General features: G+C 41.3%; 1 protein-coding gene across 1 annotated transcript in view; it reads right to left on the bottom strand.

The window, feature by feature from the left end:
* Window positions 1–564: 564 nt before the first annotated feature.
* SMC4 (structural maintenance of chromosomes 4) overlaps window positions 565–12,574 on the bottom strand; it is a 30,714-nt gene continuing 18,704 nt past the window's right edge. Inside the window, exons 16-24 of the mRNA XM_058661500.1 lie at window positions 11,244–11,396; window positions 5,665–5,791; window positions 3,786–3,975; window positions 3,242–3,386; window positions 2,858–3,031; window positions 2,351–2,533; window positions 2,000–2,232; window positions 1,301–1,484; window positions 565–890 (exon numbers count right to left, since the gene is read on the bottom strand). Coding sequence (XP_058517483.1) covers window positions 738–890; window positions 1,301–1,484; window positions 2,000–2,232; window positions 2,351–2,533; window positions 2,858–3,031; window positions 3,242–3,386; window positions 3,786–3,975; window positions 5,665–5,791; window positions 11,244–11,396 — 1,542 coding nt within the window. The 3' untranslated portion in view covers window positions 565–737. The remainder of the gene's footprint in view (window positions 891–1,300; window positions 1,485–1,999; window positions 2,233–2,350; window positions 2,534–2,857; window positions 3,032–3,241; window positions 3,387–3,785; window positions 3,976–5,664; window positions 5,792–11,243; window positions 11,397–12,574) is intronic.

Here is a 12,574-nt window from a genome sequence, read left to right as displayed (position 1 = left end):
AGAAGCAGTGGATGAAGATCTTGATCTTTTAAAGAAATCTTAAAAAGGCTAAACTTTTAGAACTGTCTAAATTCTTCATAAATTCGGAATGATTGGTTTATTTATATAGCAAGCACCTAAATCGACAATTCAGTGGAATGCTTTAACAATGTGCTCGAGTAGGGAAGCTTCTGCAGGGTTGGACGAAGGTCCACAGGCATGCTGCACCTGATCACACCAACTGCGTGTCTGAAATACATCTCAAACCGAGCCAGCAGGGGCAAGGTAACGCCCCCAGTCGGCCCCACAGCAAACGGCCCCTGCTTTTCAAATGCAGTTTTAAGAAGGTTGAGTTGTTGCTGGAGGTCATGGGAGTTGAGGTTAGCAATGCACACAGGACACCCATACTCAATATCAAGTGCCTGGGTTCAGTGTCTGTTTCTCCCAGTTACAGCTTCCTGCTAAAGACAACACAACACCATGTGGGAACCAGGACTGAGTTCCTGGCTCCTCAAACATTTGGGGAGTAAGGGCTTTGAGTCTTGGAAAAAGCAAAACAACAAAAGCCCTCACAATTATTGAAAAGCTTGTACAAAGAATATTTTATTGGACTTACGACTTAATTTACAGGACAAAATAGAAACAAGATTTATGATCTAGTTTAGGAATATACATACAGCTTGTTACGAATAGAAATTAAGCAATATAATACACGAAACGTACACCCACTGAGTGTGAAGTCTTCACTCTGAACACATTCAGCACAGTCCTTTAGCTGCGATCTCTTTTGGGTTGACAGCTACGCTTTTTGTTATGTTGTACGTCTTGTAAATCCCAATAAGTCTATCTGAAATCTCAAACATGTTGTTACGAAGAGAAATAATTATGAACTGGGCATTTTTGGTTTGTTCCTAAAGAGAAAGAATAAGAACATTAAGTAGTAGCAGGAGGATCAAGCTTTACCTCCCTCAAATATTATTTGGGCAATAAATTCAACATTAATAATTAAAGTGAACAGGAAGGAATGGATAATTAATAAAACTACTTGAGCTTGAGAGGAATTTGCTTATTTTTGGAAGCATGATTGCCTAAAAGCTGCCGAGTGGAAAAAAATTATAGAAAGATCTGGTGTTCTAGATGGGATCTTTTTTGCATAACCAGTTTGTATCTTACATGTCTAAATTAGGAATATTTGGTGTATTTGGGAATATTTTTGTTCCCCATACATACCAGAGGACAAAGAGAATAGGAAAAAGCTCACGTGTAATATTTAAGGGACCACAAATACTGTAGAATGAAACCACCCTATCTGATTACTTACGTATATATAAAATGCAACAATGGACACGTTTTTAAAATCCAGGGCCGCGTCAATCTCATCCATAAAGTACAGGGGAGTGGGTTTGTAGTGGTGGAGAGCAAACACCAAGGCCAAGGAGCTGAGCGTCTTCTCTCCCCCCGAAAGGTTGAAGATCTTCTTCCAGCTCTTCTTAGGCGGCCGGACACTGAAATCATTAAGACAATCTCATTACTGTGCGGCTTAGTGGATTTTTTTCCATAATTAACTTCTACCACCCTCTTCCGTGACAATCTCTAATCTGCTCTTCACAAATAGCCCAAGAGGACAGATAGGCCATCGTATATTGAAATTAAAATGCCACACTGAACCCCATGAACATACACACTGCTACGTGTCAATTAAAAAAGGATATGAAGAAGTTATTGGAAGATAAATTCAAACACCAAAGTTTAAAATTCAAAGAGCAGGCTAAGTACTTCCTGCACTATTTTTTAAACTCAAATCACAGCTGAAATCCATTGTTTACACTTAATAAGCTACCAGCACAAAAACACTGTTATCAGAGCATGTTGGAGATTTAACCTTCAAATTCTACCCCCAGCAGCTTCAAGAATGAGAGTACTTTCTAGTTTGTGGAGAAGTGGAGTAAGTTTATTTGATCAGAAAGAACTGAACTGCTACTATCTAGGGACAGAAGCAGTGGCATTCAAAGCTCCCGACCTGAACATGATGCCTTCCGAGAAAGGATCCAGGCTGTCCACCAGCTCCAGCTCCGCATCGCCGCCCAAGGTCAGCATCTGGTAATTCTCTTTTAATTTATTTGTTATAATGTAAAAACCAGCCATGAATTCATTGAGTCTTTGTTTCCGAAGATCTTCATATGCTTGTCTGAAGTTATCCCTTTCATAAGTAATTTTGTCCAATTCTGCTACCCGTTGCAAATACAATTCTTCCTGTGAATATTATGAGAAAATCAATTCAGATATAAACGTGAGACAGGACCTTACATTATTATGCAAAATTAAAAGCCAGAATTTGGGCTAAGTTCTGTTAGATATAAACAATTTATACCTTCTTCTTATACTCTGCAATGGCACCAAGATTTGGTTTCATTTCGTGACACTGAGCTTCCAAAAGCGCAATCTGATTTGTTATGGAGTCTGGACTTTTGATTGCCTCAAGATCTGCTGGGCTTAAGACGGAAACCTCTTCAACAGGATTATCTTCAATGGGGTGCAGTGATATTTTTGAGATCTAAAAATTCAATTTAGAAAAGTCACTTTGTTATGACAAAATCAATGACCAATCATGACTATAAAGTTATATGTAGCTAATTTTCACAGGATTTCAAGAAAAACAGCTGTAGCATTCCAAATGGTTCATGTAGTCATTTTTTGTTAAATCTTCAGTTAAGTCCTGGTGGGAAAAGGCAGTTGCCTCGTTCTGACCATCAGACTTTCCCATGTATTACTATGTTGCCCATGATTCCCTTCAGATCTGAAAAACGGCAGCACAGGACGAGGACACTACCTCCCCAACCGATTCATTCACAGTTAACAAAATGGCTGAAGAACTCACCTCTTTTTGCCAATACTTTATTTTAGAATTATGTTCAGAAATATGGCCATCTATCTGCTCCAGTTTCAACTTGATGCTGAGTGCATCCTTCTGCAGAGCATGTTCGTTCTCTTGAATCGCTTTCAGCTCCTGAAGCAGATTGCGGTGTTCTTTCTGGATCTCTGGCAAGGACTCCTGAAAAGCAAGAACTCCCCAGATAAAATTGGCCTGACCTCCTAATTTTTGTATTCTAAACTGACAAAACATTTTACTTCATACAAAGTTTCGACAGTTTCCACTGTTTTTAAATGTATCTTGTGCTTACTGTAGCCAAGGCACTGAGTGCACCCGACTCTGCTTGCTCTGGCGTTAACCCCTCCTTTGTCCAGCATAAACCAACGTTACCTCTGCAGCATTGGTGTTTTTGATGACCTCTGTTGCTTTATCCTCAAGACTCTTCAGTTGTGCTGTTAAGTCTTCCACTTCTTTCTCAGTGTCTTTTATTTCCTTCTCTGTTTGAGTGACAGACTCTTGTGCTTTCTTAAGATTTCTAAGTGGCATGAAAAGGAGATGTCACACTACTGCTGAAAACTTAAAACAACTTTTCATGACATTCAGTGTGACATATTTTTCCTATCATGGATTTTAAAATTTGATTTACTGAACCATTTTTTTGTATTAGTTTTATGCCATGCAAACATTCGCAGAATAAGAATTGTATTAAAAACTCAATCTAAATGAAACTTCCAACCTACAGGTTACCATCCAACCTACAGTCCTGACACAAAATTTCTCATCCATTTTTCTCCCCCTTATTAAAGTTCTATTAAAACCAGGGCATCATTAGGGCTGCTAGTGAAATGTTTAGTAAGCGCTAAACTCACACTCAGCCCCTGTTCCAGTGTGCTGGGAAGGCAGGCAGGCAGGCAAAGCAGAACGCATACTCTACCTGTCAGCTGTCTTGATTGCCACTTGGGCTTTTGTAATAGCAGAAGCGCATTCATCTAATTGTTTATTGATTTTATCAAGTTTGTCTTGTTGGGCCTTGAGCTTGTGGTTATTGATTTCTACAATCATATCGTGCAATCGTTTCACCTCAGCTTCCACAGTACCAGCTTTCTGAGCCACATCATCGTATTCTGAAATTTAAAAAATTAAAAAAAAACTTGTTTCTATGCTAATGAGCATTACTTGTTAGTTAAATCTGACATTTGGTAACAGCATCTTCTAAAAGAACACCTTTCTTCAAAGTGAGAAGCACTGTCCTAACAGACACGGTTAATACTCTGGCTCAGCTGCAACACCACTTTTCTCTGGAACCTCACATCTGCAGGGCCCTTTCAATTTACCAGGCTCCTCACACCCAAGGGGGGAACCACGCTGGAGTTCCCCGACTCCACTCCTGGCTTCTCCTTGGGCTCAGCCCAAGGTTTTGTGGGTAGTTGGAATGAGATCCAAATGGATGGTTTCTGTTTTTACCCCTCTGCCACTCTGCCTTTCAAATAAATCAAACCAGGGAAGAAGTTAAAACATTCTGAGACTCCTGTGTAGCTGGCACTTAAGCATAACTTTGATCCATTCAATCACAAGTACTTGCAGAAACTGGAAGGTGCCAGTGCTTAACTGGATAGTTCAAGCACACAGAAAATTGGATTTTATGTGATGCTGTTAAAAATTCTACTGTCAACAGTTTTATAATTATTGATAGGCAGTGGTTTTTAAGCACTGGCCTTCACTTTAGTGGTATGGGTTACAGTGTGTGTAAAGTACTTCTGCTGTTGTGAGATAACTCAAAATTTAAAAGGTACTCTGCTGAACTGGTTTTGCAGAGTAGTTCTGGAAATTATTCTTGAATGTTCAATTTAAAACTCATTAACAAATTTTTTAGATTTTTTTTTTTTATTGGAAAGGCAGATTTACAGAGAGGGGGATAAAGGTCTCCCATCCACTGCTTTACTCCCCAGGTGGCCACAACAGCTGGAGCCAGGAGCCAGGAGCTTCTATCTGAGTGCAACTTGGAAGATAATGATTTAAAAAAAATTATTTTTATTGAAAAAACAGATCATATTTATGGAGAGAAAGAAAAATGGAGAGAAAGGTCATCTTATCTGTTGGTTCATTCCTCAAATGGCCGCAAGAAGCGGATCTGAAGCTGGGAGCCAGGATCATCTTCTGGGTCTCCCATGCGGGTGCAGGGTCCCAGGCTATAGGCCATATCTGCTGCTTGTTCAGGCTGCAAACAGGGAGCTGGTTGGCAAGTGGAGCAGCTGGGACATAAACCAAGCGATCCTGGTGCGTGCAAGGCAAGGATTTAGTCACAGAGCCACTGCACCAGGCCTCCAATTCTGAGATTCTTCAGCATCTCAATGATTCTGTTAATAATTTTTTTTTTACACATCCAGTTTCCTGCTTGCGGCCTGGGAAAGCAGTTGAGGATGGCCCAAAGCCTTGGGACCCTGCACCTGCGTGGGAGACTGGGCAGAAGCTCCTGCTCCTGTTGGCTTCAACTCTGGTTGTTCTGGTCTTCTGCAGAGTGAACCAGTGGATCCAAGAACTTTCCATCTCTCCTCCGTCTGCAAAGTTCTGGTCTTTCAGAGAAAAATAAATCTTTAAAAAGACTGGGTTATAGAATCAGACTATTCCTCTCATGGGCAAATTAGATAATTGCTTCATGCTTTAGTTTCTTTCTATGCCAAAAGAAGCTATGAACAGTAAAAGTCAATAACAACTTACACATAATATTTGTGTTTGTTATAAATTGATATTTTAAACACCGAAAACTTTTAACATTTCTGGTTGAAACAACTGAAATATGTATACACACATACCTCTTTTGAAAGCACTAACATTTTCTTCTAGCAATTTCTGCTTTTTCTTATCAGGGGCCGTAGCAAGTACATTAGCTTCAAGTTCCTTAACTTGGACATTCAAATATTCTTCTTGCTCTGATAAACGCTACAGAAATATGTAAGTATTTATGGTCAGTATCTGTAGTAAGTTATACATATGCATTAAAATTCCAAACTTTGAAAGAAGGTACTAAAAATCTTTAAGAGGCAAACATTAACAGAAAAAGGGTATGAAACATGAAATAATAAAATGAATAGCAACTGACATCAAATAGTGTACAAGCTCAGGTGTTGAAGTTCATGGAATATATGGATTCTGAAAAAACTGCATATGGGCCTGGTGCTGTGGCATAGCGTGTAAGGTTGCAGCTTCTGGTGCCACCATGAGTGCTGGTTGGAGTCCATTTCCTATCCAGCTCCCTGCTAATGAGATGTGGAAGAAAACCTTGGCTTTAGGTTGGTCCAGCTACAGCAGTTGCAGCCATTTGAGTGAAACAGTGATAGAGGATTCTCCCCAGCCGTGTAGCTCTTGCCTTTCAAATAAAGCTTGAAATAATATTGCATAAATTTAGTCTTTTTGGGCACCAAAATAAATTCTTTAAAAGATTTTATTTTTATTGCAAAGTCAGATACAGAGAGGAAGATCTTCCGTCTGATGATTCACTCCCCAAGTGACCACAATGGATGGTGCTCCGCCGATCCGAAGCCAGGAGCCAGGAACTTCCTCGGGTTCTCCCACGAGTGCAGGGTCCCAAGACTTTGGATCATTCTCTACTGCTTTCCCAGGCCACTAGCAGGGAGCTGGATGGGAAGTGGAGCAGCTAGGACACAAACCAGCACCCTTATGGGATCCTGGTGCTTGCAAGGGGAGGATTAAGCTATGGCCAGGGTGCGAGGACACGATTAGATTCACTCCCCATACAGCCACAATGGCTGGAACTGAGCCGATCTGAAGCCGGGAGTCTGGAGCCTCAACTGTGTCTCCCATGCAGGTGTTTAGTCCCAAGGTTTTGGGTTATCCAAAACTGTTTTCCCAGGCCATGAATAGGGCTGGATGGGAAGTGCCGGGCCCGTACCAAAATAAACTTTTAAAGATGATTTACTTATTTTTATTGGAAAGGCAGATTGACAGAGAGGAGAGATGACTTTCCATCTATTGGTTCACTTCCCCAAATGGCCGCAAGGTCTGGAGCTGATCTGACCCCAAGCCAGGAGCTTATTCCGGGTCTCCCACACAGGAACAGGGTCCCAAGGATTTAGGCCTTTGGCTTTTAGCCCTCTGTTGCTTTCCTAGGCCAAAAGCAGGGTGCTGAATGGGAAGTGGGATGGCAGGGACACAAACATGAGCCCCTATGGGATCCTGGCACTTGGAGGTAAAGGATCAGCCAGTTGAGCCATCGCGCTCAACTCCCAAAATAAATTTTTATATAACTACTGTAACAGTAGATACTGTGTGACTTAAATCAGAAATTTATTGTATCCTATTTCTGAGGACATGGGCCCTGAATATGTAAATAGACTTTCTTGCCACTCCATAGCTCCCAGTTAGTTTCCCTGGCTGGCTGTATTATTCCTTGACATGGAAATTTCATTAATTGCAACTTCTTCATCACCACCAAGTGTTTTCCTATTACCTTGCTTTGACACAGTAATCTTATAAGGTCATTCGCCATATTAGATTGCAGGACCATGCCACCTCAATATATTTTCACCTTAGCTAGTTAGGATACCTTCCGGGCTGAAGGTGGCAAGGAGGTGTGGTGCATAATTTAGCCAACATTAGGCATCAAGGAACTCCAGTGGGGGAAAGCAAGTCTTTACAACAAATGATGCTGATACAACTAGTTATCTAGATAGTAAACTCTGACCTGGTGCTTCATACAAAATAGGTGAAATAGTTACAAACGGACCCAAAACTAGAAGAAACCACAGCTACAAATTTGGACTTGGATTAGGCAACAATTTATACATAACATCAGAAGCAAAAGCAACCAAGGTGATAAAATCGGCTTTAATTAACCTGTGTATCAGAGGATTATATGCAACAAAATGAGAAAATATTTACAAACTTGTCTACAGAATATATAAAGAATTATATAAAGAATTCCTAAATATCAACAGCAAAAAAACAACCCAAAATAAAAAGTATGGGAAAATCTACAAATTTCTTCAAGGAAGGTACACAAATGGAAAAGAAGCACCCGAAGATATCCAATATCATAATTAGGGAAATGCAAACACTAGGAAAGCTATGCCAGTTGCCCCAAGTAGGAAAGCTAGCATTCAACAGCCTTAGTGAGAATGTAGACATTCCAGCATCCTCCTGCGCTGCTGTGGAGTGTGCATGGAGAGCAGCCTGGCAGTCCTCAAACACAGCAACCGTGTGACTCGATAATTCTACTCTGAGTATTCAGAAGAATTGTAAACTTGGGTTCATACCAAATTTGCATATGATATTTATGACAACATTTGTAATAGTTAGAAGTAGCTATACATTCATAAAATGATGCAAATGTACAGTGGTGTAAAAGCGAAGTGTTATGTGCAATATGTGAACACCTTGAAAATTCCACGCTGTGGGGCCTGGTGGTGTGGCCTAGCGGCTAAAGTCCTCGCCTTGAAAGCCCCGGGATCCCATATGGGCGCCAGTTCTGATCCCGGCCGCTCCACTTCCCATCCAGCTCCCTGCTTGTGGCCTGGGAAAGCAGTTGAGTACGGCCCAAGGCCTTGGGACCCTGTACCCGCGTGGGAGACCTGGAAGAGGTTCCTGGTTCCCGGCATCGGATCGGCGCGCACCGGCCCGTTGCGGCTCACTTGGGGAGTGAAACATCGGATGGAAGATCTTGTTCTCTGTCTCTCCTCCTCTCTGTATATCTGGCTTTCCAATAATAATAAAATCTTTTAAAAAAAAAAAATTCCACGCTGTGTTCAAGAGGGCCACATGTCGTGCAGCTCCACCTTCATGCAATGTTACAAACAGGGAAACCTTGGCAATCAAACAGAAGAATGGTTTCCGGAGGAATGGGATGTGTGGAAAATGCGGTGTAATTCATTTTTGAATTCCTTATCGGGGTGATTTACATTTTCTGGATGAAATGGAGATGAAGTACCACATTTTTGTAACTCTACTAAAAGCACTACACAAAATACATTTTAAAATATACCATGTGAATTACATTTCAATTTGGGGAAAAGAGTGCACTAAGTGCTTAGAATAAAGGGTATCATCACAGTATTTCTGGCTAACACAATCATTAGTATAATTATCTAGGACTTTAACTCATTTTTCTTGTTTTGTATTTAGTCAGGTAAATTTGTAGATTCAACAAGCACTGACTGAAGCAAATTCTGATTCTAAGTGTGAAGCAATCAGGTAGTATATACACAAATCACATTTTTATAGACAACACTTACCTTTGAATGTAACAAACTACAGATATCTTCCTAACAATGAAAAATGCTTCAACCCATTTGGAATCAATGCAAGCCCCCATTCAAATGCTTAATAGAAAGTTGCCAACTCATTTTGTTTGTCTATACATTTTGACTGAGGGTGTATCGCAGTGTTGAAGGACAGGGATAAAAACAGGCAAAAAAAAATCTCTTCCTACTGAGCTTATTCGGAATCGACTCTGAAGCCACCATCAGAAGAAGCGGATTTAATGGGGGGATGGTCTCCAGAGATACAGAAAAAGGTGAAACATGTTCAAGGCACCAAGAGCCCCCCAGAGAAGCTCATGTGCCTATGCCAGCCAGCATGGCAGAGGGATCCAATGAGTTGGGCTGCGCCGCCCACCAGGAACTGCAGCTTTGGGGACCTGGCAAGAGGCGACCAGGCAGAGCAGACAGGCCTTTCCTGCCACCTCTCATCTCCTGCAGCTTCCTCCATTTGCTCAACTAGAAGCCAGAGAGAAAACCGACGACACAGGCGTCTGCTCTGCAGCACCCAAGAGTGGGATAGGGAAGCTGGACAGGAGGATGCGTGGAGAGGCCAACGGAGGACGACTGGTCCAGAGCCAGAAAGATTATACGCTAAGGAGTACTAGATACATTTCTAATTGTATGTGTAAAAATAAAAACATGTACGTATAATTTATAAAGATAAATGTGACTAAGTTCACAAGGCAGCGAGTTGCATGTGCTGCTAGTAGTGCACGAGCAGCCCAAGTTTGTGGATAATTTGGTTTTATGCAACAAATATGTTAAACGTTGTACACATGTCATTTAATTCTTATAATTTTAGAAAACTACCCTAAGGAAATAGTTGAATGATGGTTTACCTATTGTACGAAGATATTTTCAACACAGCTGCCTTATAGAACAACAGAAAAAAATTACCAAAATTCAATGCAAACCAAATAATCCAAAGCAGCGGAGAACAGATTTATCTCTTACTTGGGAAGAAATGTGCTAACGTCACATGAAAAAGCCACATGCATAAAGAACCTCAAAGCATTAAAATAAAATCAAAACAGATTTTGGGGTAAAATAAACTTAAATCCACTCATAATTCAACGTATGTATTTCCCATTGTCCTTTTGAAAAGCCACACATAATGAGCCAGTGTGCTACAGCTTGTGGAGCCACTGCTGAGCCCTCTGCACCCACACGGACTTGCGGGCTGAGTCCTGGCTCCTGGCTTCAGCTTAGCCTCGCCCCAGCCATTGGGGCCACCCCGGGAATGCGCCTGTGTATGGAAGATCTCTTAATCCCACTCTGCTTTTCAAATAATTAAGTCTTTTTTTTTTTTTTTCCTAAAGATTATTTTTACTGGAAAGGCAGATGTACAGACAGAAGGAGATTTACATAGAGGAAGATCTTCCATCTGCTGGTTCATTCCCAAAGTGGCCGCAATGGCTGGAGTTGAGTCGATCCGAAGCCAGGAGTCACGAGCTTCTTCAAGGTCTCCCACACGGGTGCAGGGTCCCAAGGCTTTGAGCCATCCTTGACTGCTTCCCAGGCCACAAGTAGGGAGCTGGATGGGAAGTGGAGTAGCAGAAACACGAACTGATGCCCATGTAAGATCCCAGTGCGTGCAAGGTGAGGATTTAGCCATTAGGCCACCACCCAAATAATCAAACCTTTTAGAATCAACTGATATTTTCATTCTATTTCCATGCACTTTTAGAAATATACCTTATTTTCCACTCATATACATAAACACATGCGGTTCCCCACAGCCTACTGCTGTCTGGACTCCCCCACAAGCCCTGTAACATGCAAACTAGAAATGTCCATCACAATTGAAGGTGATGATAATCTGGGCATTTTCTGAAACACCTTGAAACAAAAGCAAGAATAACTCCCACACTGTCTACCTCACTAGGTCATATTCACCTGCTTTTCGGAGTCAAGAAAATCTCCCAGTTTGAAAACAAGGTAAAAGGTGATAGCCAATAGGACTGGCTGAGATGCAGCAGAAATATCGCATCGTCAGGAGAACTTAGAAAGAAAAGCCTCAAGATCACTTTCCTCCTCCATTGTGTTTTAACCAGTTCTGTTAAACGGCTGCTCATCATCATAATTTGAGCTAACAGGGACACACACACACAAAGTACCTGGATGCTCGCAGTGAACTTCTCCAGTGTATTCTTCATTTCTCGTTCACTGTGCCGTAACTTAACCACGGCCTCTTCAAGCTGTACTTTCTGTTCTTGGATTTCCACTGCCTTTTTAGAGTCTCTCTGCAACTGTGATTCCATTTTATTTACCTGTTAAGAAAAAAGAAATGCCAGTGAGGCAAGTTTAGCCCAAGTCATTCCAGATGTTCAAGTCAACTTATGCATGAAGAAAACTCAAACGAGAACAAAACTGACCAAGTTAACTACTATCTCTAATTCTATTCCGAGAGAAAGACAACCTATCATTTCAGTGAAGGGACAGCATTTCAACACCTGGGTGACAGCACATAAACTATTTTAAAATATTGGGAAAAAAAATCAAGGCATAGTATTTTTAAGAAAAGTGTTCAGGTTAAGAAAAAAAATTAGAAATTTTGTGGTACAACATGACATTTGCTCAATGACAAACTGAATATACAAGAGTAACAGTCCCCTAAGGTTGTCATGAAGCTGACAAAGCCCTACGGGTTAGTGACTTACACCTGCCCTAATGTCATACAGCTCCATGCAGTCCTCGTGTGTGTGGTGATGCTAGTGTAAGCAAAGCCATGCGACACCAGACATACAAAACTACAGTACACCAAACTAGGAACATTGGTGCAGGTGCTGTGGAACACTAAGCCGCCACATGCCAAAATTCTACAGAGATGCTGGTTCGAATCCCATCTACTCCACTTGCAATCCAGCTCCCTGCTAATGTGCCTAGGAAAGCTGAATGTCCAAGTCTTTGGTTCCCTGCACTCACAGGAGATCTGGATGGAACCCCTGGTTCCAGCCTGGCCCAAGCCTGGCTGTTGTAGCCATCTGGGGAATGAACCACTGGATCTCTCTGTCTCTACCACCACCTCTTAAACATATTTTTAAAAATTGTGCAAAGCACACAGTATACTTTTTTAAATTACTTTTTTAAAAATTACTTTTATTGCTTATGTGGCAGTGTGCTGTGTTATGCAGGAACAGCTTCATACGTCTCCCGCATGAATATGCCACGTGACTAACTTCTACAAGGTGCAGGATGTGTGAACAACACAATCATGCAATGCTGGATCTCAGAATGTGGCCCACTGTTAGGCAACCGTGACTGAATGGTGACCTGAGGGCACTAATGGAACACGTCTAACTACACTCCATCTCAGCCAAAAAGCCACAGAACAGTTTTTCCCGGACAGTCTCAAATAATTTTTGTAGGAATACAAAACAGCAATGAAATCTTTTCAACTGAAATTTTGAAACGTGCAAAAGAACTCTGCTGAAAGAATGACACAGAA

This window comes from Ochotona princeps, chromosome 3, assembly GCF_030435755.1.
Source record: "Ochotona princeps isolate mOchPri1 chromosome 3, mOchPri1.hap1, whole genome shotgun sequence".
Classification (NCBI taxonomy): domain Eukaryota; kingdom Metazoa; phylum Chordata; class Mammalia; order Lagomorpha; family Ochotonidae; genus Ochotona; species Ochotona princeps.
This window is presented reverse-complemented; position numbering and strand designations above follow the sequence as displayed.